The sequence below is a fragment of the Hemiscyllium ocellatum genome, chromosome 14 (genome assembly GCF_020745735.1).
Source record: "Hemiscyllium ocellatum isolate sHemOce1 chromosome 14, sHemOce1.pat.X.cur, whole genome shotgun sequence".
NCBI lineage: Eukaryota > Metazoa > Chordata > Chondrichthyes > Orectolobiformes > Hemiscylliidae > Hemiscyllium > Hemiscyllium ocellatum.
Window position 1 is genome coordinate 23,801,445 of NC_083414.1, and position 20,942 is coordinate 23,822,386.

At 39.3% G+C, this 20,942-nt stretch overlaps 1 protein-coding gene across 1 annotated transcript in view; it reads left to right on the forward strand.

Annotated features, from left to right (window-relative positions):
- The window catches only part of LOC132822106 (POC1 centriolar protein homolog A-like), a 148,607-nt gene that overhangs the window by 83,496 nt on the left and 44,169 nt on the right, over positions 1 to 20,942 (forward strand). The window contains exon 9 of the mRNA XM_060835142.1: positions 9,297 to 9,446. Within this exon, the coding sequence (XP_060691125.1) occupies positions 9,297 to 9,446 (150 nt within the window). The remainder of the gene's footprint in view (positions 1 to 9,296; positions 9,447 to 20,942) is intronic.

The following is a 20,942-nucleotide window of genomic DNA, read 5'->3' on the forward strand; positions in this document are numbered from 1 at the left end:
TTATCTATTCCAAATGCAGATTGAATCATCTTTGGTAACTGTTGCTTGCATTAGATGCATCTCTGATCTCTTAATAAATACCACGTCCTTCACTGCCACAGATCTTTGTGGTCTATAAATGACTGCAATCAATGTTTGCTGCCACCTTACTGTTTCTTAGTTTTGCCCCAACAGATTCCACACAATGTTCTTCTAATCTGAGATCTTCTTTTACTGATGTTCTGATCATATCACTTATTATCAGGACAACTTCACCTTCTTTTATGTCCTTCCTAAACATCAAATATCCTTGAATATTCAGTTCCCAATCCTGTTCACCATGCAACCATCTTTCTGTAAAGATGCTTAAATCATGCTCCTGTACCTTATGTCTTTAAATGATTTGTATGTCTTGTTGTGAATGCGACACCTCTCCAATGCCTTTTGATTCTTCCTGAAGTGTAATGCCCAGGATTTTACTCCCATTGAGGTAGAACTAATATTTTATAATGCTTCACCTAATTTGTACTCTACTTATAAAGCTCAGGTTCCTATACTGCTTTATAAAGTATTTTCCCAACTACTGTGCTCATTTCATTGATCGATTGTTCATCTAAGCTCCCAAGTTCCTCCTCATCTGCACAGTTTTTAGGATTGATTTTTCTTGATTTTCTGTTGCCTTTCTTTGTTCTAGCTGTTAAAATATGTAATGCCTCATTTCTCTACATTATATTCCATCTGTCACATACACATTCCATCAGCTACTCCATGTTTCCTTGAAGTCTGTCACTGTCCACCTCTCAGTTTCCGATGCTTCCAAGTTTTGAGCCATGTGCAGATTTTGAAATTGTGCCCTGCATATTCAAGTCTAGATCATGAATATAGATTTAGAAAAGTAATGATCTTAATAGCAACTCTTGAGGAACTCTGCAATGTGCCTTCATCCAGTTTCAAAACTGTTCACCACTACTGTTTACTTCACTCAGCCAACTTTTTAGATGTTTTCAAATCAACCTGTTCAGGATGTCATTCCACCCCTCTAGAGCAGGTGGGACTGAGCAAGCCTCCTAGGTCAGTGGTTAGGGCACTACAACTGTACTGTAGGAACCCCCTCAGCCAACTTTAGAGTCATGGTCCCACAGACCTCAACTATACTGACAAGCCTATTATGTGACTCTTCAAACATCTCTGGTGGTCCAGGTGCACCAACTGCATGACCTTTAATTACTGTCCAGATGCTTCATTAAGAAGCTTAATCAATTTAATATAAAAAAAAATTAAAAAACAAAGATGCTGGACATCTGAAGCAGAAACAGAATGTGCTGGGGAAACAAGGCAGGTCTGACACCACCTATAGAGAGAAAAACAGTGAACATTTCAGGTCCAGTGACCCCCCTTCACAACTGGGAATTCCAAACTTGTTTCCCTTTATTAATCTATGTTTGTCCGACTGACTGTTAGTTTTGTATTGGTGCATTATTTCTAAAAACATTTCCATTAGGGAGAACAGAGAAACAGAGCAGCTTATACTTATTGGTTTACACTTATATCTTCCTGATAAGTGTTGCAATTCTCTATACTCTGGATGTAGGGAAAGTTGGAAGATTATGATCAGTGGCTTTGCACTTTCAACTCTTCGTCAGTACCCTTGAATGCATTTGACCCTGTACTGGTAACTTAGCAATTTTAACTACAGCCAAAATTTCTAATACATTCTTTTCGTCAACTTTTAGCCAATTCAGAGACTCAGCTACCTGGTGCTTCACTATAACTTGATCTATAACGTATTCTTTGGTAAAGACAGATGCAAAACATTGCTTTAGTTCCTTAACGTGACCTTTGTTTTCTATGCATAAATTCCCATTTTGGTCCATAATAAGCCTTTTGCGTTGGTTGCCAACACCTTCTCTCCTATCGTTGCTGCTCTTATTTTATTGTTTTACTTCCAATCTGGGCTTTCTGTATTCAGTCTGATTTTCATTCGTTTTATCAATCTTGTCATCTCTCGTGTAACCTTTAAATGCATCACCTTATGATCACATTCATCATCTCGGGAGCTCTGGCCTTGATGTCTTACCTCGCTCCCTCATGGAAATGTAAATTTTAAAGTTAGGACAGTTTTGTCTGCCATTCTTGAATTCCATTTTACCTGTGCTAGTTCCACCATGTTACAGAAAACTGGAGCAGGTAGACATATTTGGCTGGTTGAGCCTACCGCACTTTTCAGTAAGAACTCTGACTGACCTGATTGTGGTCTTTGCTTTCCTCCCCTTGCTAGCTTTGACTCTCTGTGGACCAAAAATCTGTCTAACTAGAACTCGGACCTTTTTAAAGCCTCCTTGTTGGACTGGAAACACTGTTGTAGAATATTGTCTCGAACCCACTCTCAGAATTCTGCTCACTTTGTTAAGTGTTGAAAAATGTGATACTGGAAAAGCACAACAGGTCAGGCAGCATCTGACGAGCAAGAGAATCGACATTTCATCAGGAATACTCATTTGTTATCCTGTTCCTTTTCTCGTCAATGGTAGGATTATTAAGTCACCCATTTTAACTATTCTGTAACTTTCTCCATGAACTTATTTCTTTCCCACTAGTTGGTGACCTGTTAGCATACACCCAGAATTGTCATGCTAACTTTATTGTTTTCTTTCTTTCCAATTGTCTATATCACCAGGTAGGTGCCAGTGTTGCAGCTGTATTGGAACAGTTTGACTAGGGGTGTGGCAAGTTTGGCTGAGGTACTAAATTAGTAGTTTGCATCCCTCTTTACCAAAGATGTGCGATGTTTACCATTCTGACAGAGAAATTAACTGTCACTCGAGGCATTGAAAATTTATTAAGTAAGTGTTGCTTAGACTGTTAAATTTAAATACTGACAAGATGTTAGGACTGGCTGAGATGTATCCAAAAATGTTGAAAAACTGGTAGTGCAAATTGCAGGGGCACTGATCATAAACTTTCAGTCTTCGGAGGAGGTGCCAAAGTACTGAGGAATTGTAAGAATTATGACGTTGTTCAGTTAGGGTTATAAGGATAAGCTTAGCCATTACAGATTAATCAGTTTAACTCCGAGGTAGGGAAGCTTCGAGAAATATTTCTGTGGGGTAGAATTAGTAGTCAGGTGAAAAACGCCAGTTTTCGAGGAGCCTATATGACTTTTGAAAGGGGACGTGGTGTTTACTGTCTTGCTGGAAATCCTTTGAAGAGGTAACTGAAATTGTTGATCAAGATGATGATGTTAATGTGGTTAACCTGGACTTTCAAAAGTCTTTGATTCGATGCCACACAACAAACTTGAGAAAAGTTATAGGTAATAGAATAGAAAAGACAGTGACAACAGGGGTACAAAATTGACTGAGTAATAAGAAACCGATTAAAGGTTAATGTGTGTTTTCCAGGCTGGTGGAAAGTTTTTAATGGCGTTCCCTAGGGTTTGGTTTTGGGAGCCAGGTTTTTCCTGATATATATGAAGGCTACATATACTTCAAATATCACCACCATGTGGTACAAAGAACATGTACATGCAAAGAGGTACTCTGTCATTCTTAAACAACCAAAAGCATCAACTAGTTGCAAAGTGATGGTGTTATAAATTCTGAATAAAAAGTGTTTTGACCAAAGGTTGCGTGTTGTCCAAGACATGGAAACACTAAGCAATCATCCTGGTATTTATACTGTATCACACCAGGAGTTAAAATTGCCAGAATATACATTCCAACACATTGCTGTTCTCCTACCTTACGTGTCCTGATATGAATATTAATATGGAACACGTGGTACTGACAGTTTGGTGCTCCACCAAGAACCTAGCCCTTCCTCACCTCTCGAGAAGAAAACTGGGAGGCAATTTTCCCTGGGCCTCCTTGATGCTTCCTCATCCAGGCTCCAAGTTCAGAGCAGCACCCCTCTCAGAATCAGGAGGAAATTTCAAAGTTGCAAATGATACAAAACTTGAAAGTATTGTAAACTGTGAGGAAGACAATGTAGGACTCCAAAAGAAGATAGACAAATGTTAGAGTGCCAAAAAGATATTAGATGAAGTTTAAGATGATAGCCTAGTGGTATTATCACTGGATTGTTAATCCAGACACCCAGGAAATATTCTGGAGACCCAGGTTTGAATCCTACTATGGCACATGGTGAAATTTGAATTCAGTAAAAAGATCTAGAATTAAGGATCCAATGATGACTATGAAATAGTTGTCATCTAAATGCTCTTTCGGGAACAAAACTGCCATCCTTACTTGGTCTGGTCTACTTGTGACTCCAGATCCACAGCAATGTGGTTGACTCCTAATTGCTCTATGGGTAATTAAAGATGCACCCACACCCAGTAAATGAATTTTAAAAAATGAAGTGATGCATTATGATAGGAAGAACACGGAGAACCAATAGAAAATTAAGTTCTTAAATGGGAGTAGGAGGAACGGGACCTGAGTGCATATGTGCATTGGTCATTGAAGATGACAGGACCAGTTTAGAAAGCAGTTAATAAATCATAGTGTCTGAAGCTTTATTAACAGGGACATAAAGTCTGAGAGCAAACAGGTTGTACTGAACAAGATACATATTAGACGTCAGCTGAATTATTGTGTGCAGTTCTCAGTGTCACACTATAAGAAAGATGCGAATGTATTGGAGATAGTGCCAAAGAGGTTTACAGGAATGGGCCAGGCATGAGGACTATTTCCACTTAAAAAAAACAATTGAGGTGTAAGAGAGCACAGATTTGAAGTGATTTGCAAATGCAGAAGCAATGATGTGATGGTTTTTCCTACAACAAATTCCACTCCCTGGAAGTGTACTGGAGGCATTTAAGAAGGTATTGGATGATTGATCCTATTCAAATAATATTCAAGGTAACAAGGAAAAGATTGTAACACCAGAAAAAAAATACGAACAGGAATAATCATTCAAGCCTGCTCTGCCATTCAATAGGATAATGGCTAATCCGACATTCCTTACGTCTACTTTCTATGCCTTTTCTGCTTAACCCTTGAATCTCTTACTGACAGGAGAATAGCAGTAAGTCCTCATGCTCATTTGGAGAGCTAGTGTAGATGTGATGTACTAAATGGTCTCCTCCTACTCTGTAACATTTGTGATATTCACATACATGCATAATAAATCTAATTTTATTTCCATATAACCTAGCTATTCAACCCAGGAGTTTTTGGTCTATGGAGCTCAATCTCCAATAATATTATATGTAGATCCACTGAACTATCACAAGCCTAGTTTTGAATTTTGTAGCAAAACTCATGTTGAATATTCTTCTCTTTGAAATGCATAAACAATTCTATAACACCTCATATTCTAACCTATAAAGACTGATGTTTTCACAAATCATACATTTTCTCTTTCATTGGAGTTTTACCAGTGTGGAAAAGATGCAAAGTTAGTAACTTTAGGAAAGATTAGAATAACATTGCACTCAAAATAGATTAAGGTTTTTTTTCTGGAAAAGTGAGCTGGAATATTTGACATTAACAACCAATTTGATTCTGGACCAAAAACCATCTGTTGCTAAAACGAGTTATTTATCATGTTCTTTCAGCCATAATTCCAACATTCTTTGGAAATTACTCAGCTGTTTTTACTGCATGTATACTAGCCCAATATGAATAAGCAGCAGTATTCCAGTAAATAAGTTTGCTTCGGCTCAAAAAGCCCACCCTGAAAGAATTTTGAGTGTAGCAGTTGAACGTAACATTCTGTGTCACACTTAAAAATTGTGTTGTTATTAATAAATGTAAATTCCTTCATTTAAAGAGTTTTGTAATGTGGAATTCTATCCTTTTAAGATTGTGACTCATTCACAATTCCAAGACTTTGGCAAAATTATTTGGTGAAAGGTCTGTCTTCCATGGCGAGGTGAGACAAAACAAAGTGCAGTCTTCAACTTAAGTTGATTTTGAAATGGTGAATAATTTGATCAGTATTCAGCAGTCTAGAGTATGGTGCTGGAAAAGCACAGCAAGTCAGGCAGCATCCGAGGAGCAGGCCTGACCTGTACCTTTCCAACACCATACTCTCGACTCTGATCTCCAGCATCTTATTTCTGTGGGAGCTTGTCGCCACTGCCACTTCCACCAACCCATCCACCCCCCCCACCCCCCAACCAAACAAAGTTCAGACAACTTCTATTGTTCCAACGTTTTATATTAAAAAAACACCAATTACTCACAAACTGTTTATTCTAGGGGCTATCAATAGACAGCTTGGGACCTCTCTTCAAAAAAAACACTAGGACAAAATACATCTCTTAATGCTATAGTACTGTTGCATTGGGGTGAAGAAGGTTAAGGCCTTATTTTAACATCTTGCTTAACAGCTGAATGTAAAGTTCTCTTAGGATGGGTGAGATTATCTACCTCAGTCCCTGGTGGACATCTTGTATCAAAGATGTTCCGATTTAGAGGAAAGAGTGTTCCTATTGAGAGAGGCTACCTTAAGGGCAAGATGATCTGATTGAGGGGATATCATAAAGGTCAAAATAGAATGGCAGCAAGGATGAATTCTTAAAGGACACCAGGGATAATATTGTAGCACTCCTTGACTAAGGAGTGTTATTCTTGCCAATAGTTAGAAACTATTGCAGACTCTCTGGCTATAATTAGATGGATAATAATAGAATCAGGTGAGTCCCGTCTCACCCAGCTGGGTTAGAGTAGTGTGGCTTTGGAAGAAGATGATGGTAGGTTAATCATGTCAAAGGCTATAAACAAAATGAAAATGACAGGGCAGGACAATTTACCTCTTGTCACAGTAATGTGAGATGAAATTTATGACCTTTATAAAAGCTATTTCAGTACTGTGACATGGCAGAAACCTGATTGGGGGAATCAAGCTCCATAATAGTTGGGCATGGATTGGGCAAAGTCAGGATGTTTGTTTTAGTTTCCACCTTCGTAGTGTGTTTAATTCTTTGTTATTGCTCTGCTATACTATCCTTAATGATTGCTACTTTTCAAGAGTAATTCCCTGGCAATCATGTTCAAGGCCCCACCTGACCACAGTTGAGGCGCTGGAGAACTGCTAACATGTTCCCCTTATTTTTAAAAAATGGAGCAACGATGGACCAAGAAAGTGTGGGTTAGTAAGTCTAACCTTAGTGGTGGGGAAGTTATTAAAAATTATTTGAGGAATAGATGTATCTGCACTTGGAGATATGGAGTAATTAGTGACAGCTTTGATTTGTTAAAGGAAAATCATTGTTTGTGAAATGTGATCAAATGTTTGGGCAAGTAACCAGGTGTGTTGATGAAGATAATGCATTTCATGTAGTTTACATTGGCTTTAGCATGGCTTTTGATAAGGTCTATAATGACAGACAGGTGAAGAAGGTAGGAGCCTGTGGGGTCCAAGGCAAGGCTACACATAGGATTCAAAATTGGCTAAAAGGTAGAAAGCAGAGAGTTATGGTAAGGGAGTGTTCTTGTGACTAGAAATCAAGTCAGCAAGATTCTGCAGTGCTCGTTGTGTTATGGACCAGAGCAGACCACCTCAAAATATTTTCAGAAGGTAGCAGAGACCCTAATACTTTCTTATTGTAAAGGTATACATGAAGTGCTGTATTCCAGATGTGATGCAGCTGATCAAACTATTCAAAGTTAAGCCAACCGCAATTTATTTAAACGCTATAGTTAAAATGTAAACAAAAATAACTGCTGAAAAACAAAACCAAATAATAGATACAGTAACTATTATTAATTAACTCTTCCAATGTAGTAATATCCCATAAATACACCCCTTGGCAAAATGGCAAGTTCAGACACAAGTTCTCACATGCGCTTCTCCAATCCAGGAGGAACAAACATTGAGAAGACTCAGAGTGTAGCAGCTAGAAGACATTCAGTAAAGCTTCAAATTCTTTTGAGACCCCAGTAGCTTCTGCTTTAAACTAAACCTAAAATCTAAATCAAAACTAAAAAGCCTGGCCTGAGAGAGGTGGCCCACACCCAGACTGCTTCCATTGTTCCAACTTAAAGAAAACCAAGGCCTCACAAATTGTTTACTTTCTTAGAGACAGTTCAGAACCTCTGCCTTACAACATCTCTTTTAAAAAAAAAGGACAAAATAACCTCTTAAAGTGACAACATCATCACAGCTGCTCGGACCTTCGCTGTTTGTGATGTCCATTAATGATTTGGACTTAAATGTAAGAGGCATGACCAAAACGTACACAGCATGAAAATTGGTATGGTGGTAAATACTGAGGAACATGGTTGTAAACTGCAGGAGGATATTAGCAAACAATCAGCTGGATGGTGCAGTAGCAAATGGAATTCAACTTGGAAAAATGAGAGAATGCATTGGGGAGGGCTAAAAAGACAAAGAATTACATGATGACTGGTTGGATCCTGACAAGTACTGAAGATCAGAGGGATCTCTAGTGTGCACATTTACAGGTCCCTGAAAATAGAAAGGCAACTAGATAATGTGGTTAGAAGGCATAGGGAACATTTGCCTTTATTAGTTGAGGCATAGAACAAAAGAGCAAGATGACTGTGCTGGAACTGTATAACATATTGGTTAAGTCACCACTGGAGTTCTGAATGCAGTGTGGTCACCATATTGTGGGAAGGATGTGATTTCTCAAGAGATGGTACAGAGGAAATTTATCAGAATGCTGCCTGGGTGGAGGGTGTGAATTATGAGAAAGGATTGGATAGGTTAGTGTTTTCCTTGGAGCAGTGAAGGTTGAGAGTGGATGTGATCAAAGTATATACGATTATGAGGGACATGAGATGGATCGGACGGCACATTTTCCATTAGTAAAGAGACCAATACCAGGGGCCAGAGGTTGAAGTTGAAAAGTAGACTGTTAAGAGGAGAGTGAGGAGAAATGTTTTCACTGAGAGATGGGAATCTGGAGCTCTCATAACATTTCAGCAATATTAAGATGTTTTCGTGAGTTGTTATAGCCTCCAGGGATGTGGACAAAAACTGAAAAACGGGATTCTTGTAGTCAGATTATTTTTGACTGATGTGGGCATGGTGAGTCAAATGCCCTCCTGCAGTTTGATGTGAATAAGTCTGAACCTAAGAGTGTCTTTGCTTTAGACTGGAAAGCAGATTGAAATTTCCTGATACAATGAAAATTTAATATAAATACAAGCTCCTTTCTTTCTCATTCAGTTTTGAATCCTATTGGCTCACTGGAAAAGTAAATATACTTGCTTTAAATCGAACTGCTTCGTTTATGAACTTATGCATTAATGTTTTTCGTAATAACTAAATATGTAGAATTATGTCCTTGATTTTTATGTACATGACAACATACTACTCAACTTCTTCAATATGTGTTTCAGGTTATGGTATGGAAGACTAATTTTGATGCTGCAGATTATGGGGAAATGTTGAAAAATCAATCCCAACCAATGACTGTTAATTGTAGGCTGAAGACTAGTGATGGTCCTTCTTGGTTACCAGATGATACTACAAAATCACTTGCTGTAGAGGTAGATACTGTTTTTATGGTACTTCATATCTTCCTAACAAAACACCATGTAAAAATTTGACTATTGAAAAGCTTGCTTTTCTATTCTTTTGAGCTAAACAGGTATTCATTTTAGACACAAACATTGACTTGAAAATATACTGACATGAAACATTGAAACATAGAAAATAGGAGCAGGAGTCATTTATTCAGCCCCTTGAACCTGCTCCATCAATAAGTATGATCATGATGGATCACCCAACACAGTACCCTGTTCCTGGTTTCTCTCCAGGTCCATTGGATCCCTTTAGTTTTAAGAACCATGTCTAACTTGTTGGCTTTAATGAGGTACAGGGACCACTTACTACCACCATCTTGTAATCTGGCAGCAATTCTAAAGCAAGTTTGCAAAATGTGCTAAAGCGAGGCATTAAGAAACTTGGTGAAAATCAAATAAATTCACTTTGGGGTTGCCCTGGCTGTATGGTAGGAATTTGCAAGGTTAGTACTTCACTGCAACACAACATGGAAGCTCCTGAAAGTCCCAGTGTGGCATCTTGCATTATTGCATCACCATTATTCATGTCAAGGAGAAGAAAAGAAAGAAAAGTCCTTCTGTGGCTGGAGTGACATGTGATTTTGGATGTCAGAGACCAACAATTCCAGCTTAGAACATTACTGCAGGAATTCCCAGCAATGCTCTTGTGATCTTCAATAACCATTTCTCCATTTTAAAATGAGGTATTTGACAATTTAGCCACAGTTTTAAGATGTTTTTCTCCATGGGTACTACCTGATTCCCTGAGTATTTCTAGAGTGGAAAAGGATATGGAATGTAGGGAAATAGATGGTGACATCTTGAAAAATGTCCATATCACAGAGAAGGAAGTGCTGGATTTCTTGAAATGCATAAAAGTGGACAAATCCCCATGACCTGATCAGGTGTACCCTGGAACTCTTTGGGAAGCTAGGGAAGTGATTGGTGGGCCTTTTGCTGAGATATTTGTATCATGGGTGGTCACGGATGAGGTGGCAGAAGACTGGAGGTTGGCTAACGTGGTGCCACTCTTTAAGAAAGGTGAGAAGGAAACTATAGACCAGTGAGCCTGACGTCGGTGGTAGGCAAGTTGTTGGAGGGAATCCTGAGGGACCGGATGTACATGTATTTGGAAAGGCAAGGACTGATTAGAGATAGTCAGCGTGGCTTTGTGCGTGAGAAATCATGCCTCACAAACTTTAAGTTTTTTGAAGAAGTACTGAAGAAGATTGATGAGGGCAGAGAGATAGATGTGATCTTCAGTAAGGCATTTGACAAAATTCCCTATGGTAGACTGATTAGCAAGGTTAGATCTAATGAAATACAGGGAGAACTAGCCATTTGGTTACAGAACTGGCTCAAAAGGTAGAAGACAGAGGGTGGTGGTGGAGGAGGAGTGTTTCTCAGACTGGAGGCCTGTGACCAGTGGAGTGCCACAAGGATTGGTGCTGGGTCCAGTACTTTTTATCATTTATAAATGATTTGGATGTGAACATAAGAAATATAGTTAGTAAGTTTGCAAATGACACCAAAATTGGAGGTGTAGTGAACAGTGAAGAAGGTTACCTCAGATTACAACAGGATTTGAACCAGATGGACCAATGGGCTGAAGAGTGGCATATGGAGTTTAATTTGGATAAACGCGAGGTGCTGCATTTTGGGAAAGCAAATCTTAGCAGGACTTATACACGTAAGGTCCTAGGCAGTGTTGCTGAACAAAGAGACCTTGGAGTGCAGGTTCATAACTCCTTGAAAGTGGAGTCACAGGTAGATAGGATAGTGAAGAAGGGGTTTGGTATGTTTTCCTTTATTGGTCAGAGTATTGAGAACAGGAGTTGGGAGGTCATGTTGCATAGGTCATTGCTTAGGCCACTTCTGGAATATGCCGTGCATTCCTGGTCTATCAGAAAGATGTTGTGAAACTTGAAAGGGTTCAGAAAAGATTTATAAGGATGTTGCCAGGGATGGAGAATCTGAGCTATAGGGAGAGGCTGAACAGGCTGGGGCTGTTTTCCCTGGAGTTTCTGAGGCTGAGATGTGACCTTGTAGAGATTTATAAAATTATGAGGGGCATGGATCGGGTAAATAGCCAAGGTCTTTTCCCTGGGGTTGGGGAGTCCAGAACTAGGAGACATAGGTTTAGCATGAGAGGGAAAAGATATAAAAGAGACCTCAGGGACAACTGTTACACTCAGAGGGTGGTGTTTGTGTGGAATGGGCTGCCAGAGGAAGTGTTGGAGGCTAGTACAATTGCAACATTTAAAAGGCATTTGGATGGGTATATGAATAGGAAGGGTTTGAAGGGATATGGACAGGGCGCTGGTTGGGGGGACTCTATTGGGTTTGGATATCTAGGTGGCATGGACAGGTTGGACCAAAGGATCTGTGTCTATGCTCTACATCTCTATGATTCTATTATTCTAATTAGAATATCCTTTATTATCACACAGTCAGGCACAGGAGTACTGTGAAAAGTTTTACGGTGTCGCCTCTTAAAGCACCATTTTAGATGCAAAGTACTACGTACGAATTTTAGATACAAAAAGAGGAATAGAAAAGTAGCTATATTACTTTCGAGCATTTTGTTTGAATTTTGGGTTACCAGCATGTGAAGTTTTTTTTTGTGTTCATGTCACATTTCTTTGTTTTATTGGAACTGGTTTAAATGCTTTCATCTGTACATCATTACTGTTCAATGCTTTAATGCTTTCAGTACTTATCATTCAGTTAGAGTATGGAGTTTTACTTAGTGTGTCTTATTCATTACAAATTGTATATAGTTTGTCGTCTTTACGGGTGCCCATTCATTCACTTTCAAGTTTGGACAAGCAAACAACATCAGGTCAGCTTTTTTAAGACACAACTTCTTCATCTGCAATCTTTTGGGAAACCTGGTATGACTTCTGGGTTTACTGAATCTATGAGATTGAGGGGACTATTTTATCATGTGTAAGAGGTTGGGTAGTTAAATGAGTTTAAATTCCTCTTGTGTTGAGACACCAGTGGTGGCCCACTAACTTATTGGGTTTTAGTGAGGTGAGACAAGTGACAGGCAGCCAACCTGCTCCCAGAAGGCTAATTGGCATTTTAAATATTATAATTTTTGAAGACTTGGATTAACCCTATTTCTCAGGTTTAACTGTTGACAGCTGGGTTTCCCAGCCTTCAGAGCTTTAAGCCAGGCTTCAAGTGCTTGCATGACCCCTACCTTACTTCAGGATGGTCTCACCATCTAGGGTTAATGCTTCTTGATTATGCAGTCTCCTTGCCTACCGCTCAGCCTGACTCCAGACAAAAAGCATGCCAGCTTCCAGGCAAATAGCATGCTTTCTGGAGGTGAGCTCCACCGGAACTACTCAGGACAGTAGATGTTCATTTTGAGAGTGTTGAATGTAAGAAATTGAATTCAGCACGTAGTAGCAAATAATAACATGGCCCAGAAATTTCTCACTTTATGATTGCATCTTATGTTGCTTTGAAGCCCTTCATTTTGTTCAACAAAGTTTTGTGCATTGTCATCACTGTTAAACATCGCCTAGCAAGGTTCAGGGGTCCCACTCAGACCAGTTATCTCTCCTGCAAATGAAGGCATTGAGCTGATAGGATACAAGATTTGCTGACCTCTGATTTTTTTTTTCCATCCCCTGGCTTTCTTTGCATCCAATGAGCTTTTCATTTTTGCTTGCCTCTTCCAGTGACTATTCAAACATTCGGTTTCCCGAGGTCACAACCATCAGTGACTGTTGCCCGGGTTGAACTTGAACCTGGACTTCCTTGTCTGGAGAAAGGGGCATTACCACTGCATGACAAGACCCAAACCTCCTTTCTATACTTTGTGTAAGATCCTGCCTGATTATCAGTAGTCGAGAATAGACCATTAGAAATCTAAGACACTTGTCTTACATAACAAGGTATAATTCATTGTGTGATGTCTATAGCTGCAATTAATATTTACTACTTAGGCATTATTACAATTTTCAGGAACCAAGAACATTGCATCTGTCTCCATCGAGATGCCACACAAAACTAACTTTTTCTCCCAAATACCATAGACATCATTAGGTTGGGTTAAGCTAATTTTAACTGTTTTCAAATCATTATCTTGTACAAGAAATGTCAGTGCTAGAACAGAAACCTCTTTAACCCCACTGCAAATTTCATAGGGATGCCTTGTTACCATGTAATAGCTAATCTTACGTTTTGTGTGAGAAAAGAGATCAGCCTGAGCAACTTGATGGGTTGCCAGTTATCTTCTTCAACTTCAATAAACTGGCACTTTGCATATTGTTGAATACCTTGCTGAAGTTACTGAAGACACAAGATAGTAATTTTCCATGTTCATGGCGTTTCTTGTGCAATGTCACAATGTTGAGGTCATGACTATTGTCCAACACCCAGTTCTCAAACCACTTTGGGATTTGTAATAGGTGTGTTCAGCTAAGGTTTGCTGTCTGACAAGGGGAACAGGGTTAAGTATATTTTTGAACAAGTTCAGCAGGAAGATTCTTCAATATTTGTTAGAATCAGTGTATGTGCATTTGTTCACTTCTACAGGATCGCATTCTTTGCATCACAAACATTTTTAGGCATTGCCCTCTCTCTGCAGCAGAGTCAGAGCTTTGTGTGGATGCAGCAGGTGTGCCTGTTTGCCATTGTTCAATAAATTTAGATAGTATAACACCATCAACTAGAAATTTGTTGTTGGCAAACAAGTCAGACGCTTTGTTAAGCTTGAACACCATGGCTTTGACATCCTACTTTTCCATGATGGTCCCTGTGATCATGTTCTCCCTGGAATACAACTAAAGTTAGTGTTTCATCCATCGTTCCAACTGTTTATTGCAGTCAATGACCCACTCCTCTGTCTTTGTTTTCATTTGTGTTGTTTTCTTTGTTGTTGTCTTTTTTGATTTCATCATATGTACTTCAAGTGTTCCGTATATAGAAAAACATCTGGATATTCTGGCAAAGTCAAAGCCAGTAGTCATTGGCGATATGCCTGTTGGACTTTACTTTGAGCAACTCTTCATGCACTCAGTGTCTTCTTGTCCAGAACTCCACTGTAGTTAATGAGGACAGATCACTTGACTTCAATGACAAGTTCTAATATAGTAGTGGTCATGTATTGCAGTCAGTGTTTTTCCAGTTTTGGTTCCCATGAGAGTGCAGTGTTGTAAATGGTATCTCAAAATTTTTTTCTTCTGCACTCGAGAATACTGGAGAGAATCAGTTTAATTTAGTTGAATTGAGGAGCTGTTGATTCTCACCCAGATAGGTGGTATGACTAGGAAGACATTTTTGTTTTGAATGAAAAAAAATTTAAAGTTTGCATCCTACCAATGATGCACATCAGGGAATAGTCTGAAATACAGTCAGTGCTATGGTACTTGTGTGTGCTGAGAGTGCTATTGGGGAGTCACATCTGGTGATGATTAGGCTCAGCTGTTACCAATATTGTGATCTTGAATGTCTTTGGGGCAGGGGGCTCTGGCAGCTCAGTAGTAGTGACCCTACCTCTGGACTAAGAGTACCAGGGTTAAGACCCACCTGGTCTAGAGGCAGATAATAATATTACTGAACAGGTTAGCTTACGGCATGATTTGTTCTAAAACAGTATTATGTACACATGGTTTATGGTAGCAGCAACGCTCAGTAACCTATCTAGTATTTTCATTCATTTTCCCATGATTCATGAGGCAGCATTGCTCTGAATTATGGTCTGCAATCTCTTGCATTGAGATTCCCCTGTAGGTAAACATGTTGTGTCTTAGGAACTCTTAATTAAATACCTTGTAGAAACGATCTTTTCTCTCTGTCGTCGAGCACACTTTTCTCTCTGTCGTCGAGCACAGCATTGGAGCATACATATGTTTTTGTGAGGTTAACCAGCATTACTAGTGAGAGCTGAATAGAGAGAAAGCAATTTTAACCATTTGTATTGGGGAGGGAGGTGGGGTAGTGATGTGGGTATTCTATCATCAAGAGCAGCAAGTTCCTGGTAGTGTGCTTGCCATGCATGTCCTGTTAACTCCTCTTCTGCCAAGTGATTGAATAATGTTCTCCCTTCAATGATCCTCTCTTGGCAGGCCTGTCTCTTTTTCAGCATTGTCAACAATATCAATCACAACTGTCTTGTGCATGTTCCTGACCAACTACAATTTATTTGCCAGTCTAATGCACATGGTTCTGGCATTCCAGGTTACCTGTTGAAGAGTTAACATCTTTTTCTGTTGTTTGCCTGGTGCAATTATTTGGTCCACTTGTTGAGGAGAGATTCTCAGCTCCAAGCATCCATCAAAGCAGCTGGACCATGGTAGGTCAGCATCTTGTACTCGACTGTCCAATTTAAGGTTGACGAGAGCTGATCAGTGGGATGCAATGATCCCTCCCACTATGGACTATTCATAGTACATATTACTTATGACAATCAAGTTGGGCTTACCAGTTGTGACTCCTGTCTCCTACAATGTATTAACAGTCTTCGTCGAAACTAGAGTGCCTTCTCTAGGGCACAAGCCTCGAGACTTCGGGCTGCCCAAACATCAGGCTGTTGCTTGACTTCCCTGGGTGGGTGTTCAAAGGATATATGGAGCACTACGTTTGGCACCAGCTTGAAGGAGTTACTGGTAAGTTGACATATTTAGTTATCAAACTGCCTTTGGACTCCACTCCAGAGTTTTTTGCCATCCTCAACCGATAACTCTTCTACAAGGCAATGGAGTTAGTCACCCACAGCTGGGACTCTGTTTCATGAGTGCTGGGTATATTCATACACTGCTGGGTCTGCACGTTTGAGAACCAAACCTCCTTCAATTTCTTGACAAGCCTTAGCCTGGAGCCATGAGAGATCCAATTTTCATGTAAATTCATGTGGAGGTGCTGCAGGCAACTTGCTGTTGGAGAGTTTATATATTAACAGGAGAGGCTTGAGCAGTTAGCTAGCTAGAAACAACACAAAAAGGAGAGCGATGTTGGTTGAAAATGAGAATTTGATTAATACAAAACTGGAACCATGTTAACTCTCATCACTTACATTAGACCTATTATACTGGTCTGTTTAGACAAATATTGTACCAACAGTTACCCTAAAACTGCACATCATTCACCCCTTAAACTGACTGTGCTGGTATTTGAAGAGGCTTGGCAAGGGGACACTTCATCTCTGTGTGTCCTATGGATGCAAGTACAATTTGGGGTTCGCCCAAGCACTTTTCTTACCCAACTAATTGCTCTAATTTGTTGCTATGCAGCATTTTAAAATTTCAGTTCAAGCATGGCACTGCTAAGGGAGCCCTTCATTTCTCATTACGGATGCCACATACTTGGTACTGTCTCTGCCGTTATCATACATATTACTTAATTTAATTTCATTCCTGTTTGGGAAATCCATGCCCTTTGTCATCAGATAACAGGAATTGGAAACCCTCAGTATTTTTTTTTCTCGGACCTTTTTTGTGCAGAAGAGTGTTTGCATTGAAGAGAGTGCTAAAGCAATTTGCAAGAATGGATCCAGGGATGAAGAACTTCAGCTAAGAGAATAGATTGAAGAAGTTGGAACTGTTCTCCTTGGAGAGAGGAAGGGTGAGAGGAGATCTGAAAGTCATTTTGCAAATCATAATTGTGCTGGATAGAGAAGATAGAATAGAAATTGTCCCCATTCTTAAAAGGAACAAGAGGGCATAGATTTTAAATGTTATGCACAGGAGGCATGGATGAAGTGAGAAGAAAAACCTTTTCACGGAGTGAATAGTTAGTGTATGGAATGCACTGCTTAATAGTGTGATAGAGACAGGTTCAGTTGAGACATTCAAGAAGAGATGATTATTTGAATAAAATAATATGGAACAGTATGGGAAGCAATAGAATGTTGGCACTAGATTAAATGCTTGTTTAGTGGGCTGGTGGGGGAACAATTGGCGAAATAGCTAACTTCTGCACATAAGTTCTGTGATTCTATTGCTAAGATTGGTGGAACCTCTGGAATTTCAGAACAACAGTCTCTTGATAGCAATCCTTAAGAATAAACTGTAAGATATCAGTTGTAATCTGAAAGCCACTTTTGAGATGTTTAGAGAAGAATTATGACAAATTCGACTAATTTGCCATTGTACGCCCTCACGTTCCAATAAAAATCTCTCAACCTCTGGTGCAGCACAAGGGCATTTTTAGGAATTCCACACTTCTGAACCAGCAGTGTGAGCACAACATCAACTTTTTCCTCTCATATTTGCTTATTTTAATTTAGACCTCAATATATGAAGAGTCACTATCCGTGAACAGTATCATATCATTTAAATAACCTATACCTTTAGCATCTTATTTCTGATCTTTTAAAGGAAGAAATCTTTTGCAGTATTTAAAAACAAAAAGAACATGGATGTGAATTGTCCATATTTCCTGTGCTCATGCCTAACTTTGGTTGCTTAAAGTCTTAACTGGGTCTTCCTGTAATCAGTCTTTGGCTTCCTACGAAAGTATACGTAGTAGACTAGTGTCTGCACATCTGCAAAAACTTTTCCGGCAATACAATTGAGTAACCATAGCGAAACGGAATGATGTAACATTTGTATTGACTGCTAATAAAAGAGGATTACTGGTGGCTTAAACAGTTTACTTAATTTTGACAGAAATTAATGTTTACAGATAAAGTTAGTGAATGTGGATCTTCTAATTACGCAATTACATGATGTGGTGGTTCATTGATTTGTAACTAGGGTAGAATTCAACTAACATTATGTGACTATAATGTTTGCAATCCTATCTTCCTATTCCAACACCATCATTAGTTGCCAGTACAGTAAGTTAAAACTGACAGTGTCTTGTAAGTGAACATTAGCAGGCTTTATTAAACATTACTAAATGCAAAGGATTTTAATGGAGGAGATCTTTTGGGACCTGACAGACTCAGGCACCAATTCCATTCAGGGATAAGATACTGTCAACCAAATCACTGTGAATATAGTTAAACTCTTTTGGTCACTATTTTGAAGTTGAATTTAAAAATAGCATAATGGAAGTATGTTTTGTGAACTGAGTGCTCAAACTTGCGCTGATAAAGTAATTCTGCATTTTAATTGTGTACAGGTATATTTTCTATCGCGGAAATGGATGTGTTGTGGGGTGGGTATGTCCTTTGAGTAATGTAGAACATTTATTTGTGTTTTCCTAGAGTTATCATTTCACTAGCTGCAGACACAGCAACAAAGTAGAACTCGATGCTTTTAAGGGTGGAATTTGGGGTTTGGACCATAACAGCCACCTCTCTGTTCTTAAGCCCTCTGATGTCCTGCAAGGTGGAGAGCCCCAGGTAGGGGAGAGGGCGAAGGAGAAGGAAGGCTTGAATTTTTTTTTTAAAAATGAATAACTGGGGTGAGAGGGTGGGTAAAATGAGTGACTGAGTAGGACATTGAGGGGTTGAATGAACAGTAAATCCTTTATTTCACGCATCCCCTAAATCAATATTATGGGTACCCCTTTAAATCATATAACCATGAATATTTAACTCCAAACTTTGACCACTCTGTTCTCCCTCCCTCCCCCTCCCGCCCCTCCCAACAAGCCTGTTTCACTTGAGCCATGAATCTCCAGTAGAATTCTCAGCTCTCTTGGATGATATGTGTGCTATGTTATCTTCTAGGAAGGTGAGTGCAGATATATAGTGGGATGGCAGCTTGACTGCAAACAAGAACAGTTCCAAAGCTCCATTAGAAAGTACAATTGCATTATTGTTGACAAGAAAATTGACTTCTGGATCAAAATCCAAAAGAAGATTTTCTGTCGTGCTGTAGGCTGGTTGGCAAATTAGTTTACTTTGTCATGTCGTTCTAACCTTGCTCTTGGAAAGATCATCCTCCTTCTACTGCTGATCTCCATCATTTAAAAGGCCTGCTTCTCCATGATTCTCTTTTGTAAGTTTAAAAATAGCTCTTTTTTTCTTTCTCCCTTTTTGGAGTTTCTTATGTACACAAAAGATCATCACTCATTAATTGTAGCAGTATCATTTTCTCAACAAAGTGTTTCCAGTGATCTTGAAGCTCTGGATATTTTCATAAAAAAGAAACGTTTTTCTCCACTGATTTATCACTTTTGAATGACGATGTTAGCTATCTCTGGAAAGGAATTTCAGAAGTCATTTGTAATTGTTCATTTTCAGTTTTCTAGTCTTTAAGTTGTTTGAGTGGCATAGCTAAGGGTTTAGATCAGTCTCTATGATATTGCTAGACTGATTGAAATTTTTTTCTTTGAACTGTTTGAGTTCCTTTTGACATTGATAGAATCATACAGTACAGAAAATGCCCTTTGGTCTATTAAGTTTGTACTACTGTCTAGTTCCACTTTCCTGCACTAGGACCATATCTTTGAATGTTACGACACTTCAGTGTTCATTTGAGTACTTTTAAAAAGTTGCAAGGTTTCCCAACTACCCTCCAAGAGAGTGCATTCCAGACCCCAACCACCCTCAGGCTCAGTGGTTAGCACTGTTGCCTCACAGCGCCAAGAACCCAGGTTTGATTCCTGCGTTGGGCACTTGTCTGTGTAGAGTTTGCATATTTTCTCTGTGTCTGAGTGAGTTTCCTCCGGGTGCTCCAGTTTCCTCCCACAATCAAAGATATGCAGTGTAGGTGAATTGGCCATGTTAAATTGCCCATAGTGTTCAGGGATCTGAAGCGTAGGTGCATTAATCTGGGGTAAATGTAGAGTAGTAGCGGAATGGGTCTAGGTGATGTAAATTTCGGAGGGTCGGTGTGGACTTGTTGGGCTGAAAGGTCTGTTTCCACACTGTAGGGTTACTATGATTCTATGAATCAAATTCTGTTTAACCGTAAAGAAAAACTGAAAGAACTATGTATGGTGGAAGTCAGGAACAAAAACAAACTGGTGGAAAAGTTCAGTGGGTCTGGCAGCACCTGTGGAGAAAAATCAGAGTTAACCTTTCAGATCAAGGACCCTTCCTCAGAGTTGTCCATCAGTTTGTTTTTCTCCCCTTTAAACCTCCTGACTTTCACTTTTTATCCCCTCTTGCTACTGACCCTTCAATTCAACTAATTTTTATTTACCCTGGCAGAACCTTTTACAAATCGATCAGGTCCTTCTTTCCTCCAAAAAAAATTCCAAACTTATTCAGCTTCACAGCTGAAATACCCGTGCTAGGAAACATCCGGGGAAGCAGTTTGGTATCCGAGAAAATGAAAGAACAATGTACCATCAAACTACAGAAACCAGAGAACCTAATTGAAACCTACTTCCAGGATGAGTGAGCTGGGTTTTACTTCCTTCGATTGTATAATCTTGTCAGTTATGTGGCAGGCAGCCTCTGGTTAGTGCAAGGTACCTGTGATCCTTGTTATTTTTGCACTCTTTGAACTATTTGGTGACTGATTTGATAGATGCCATTCATCATGCTACAAGTTAGCTGAGTCTATGTTTCCTCAGCCAAATGTTAGTATTTTTGGCAACTTCAAGTGATCCCACTTTCAAATA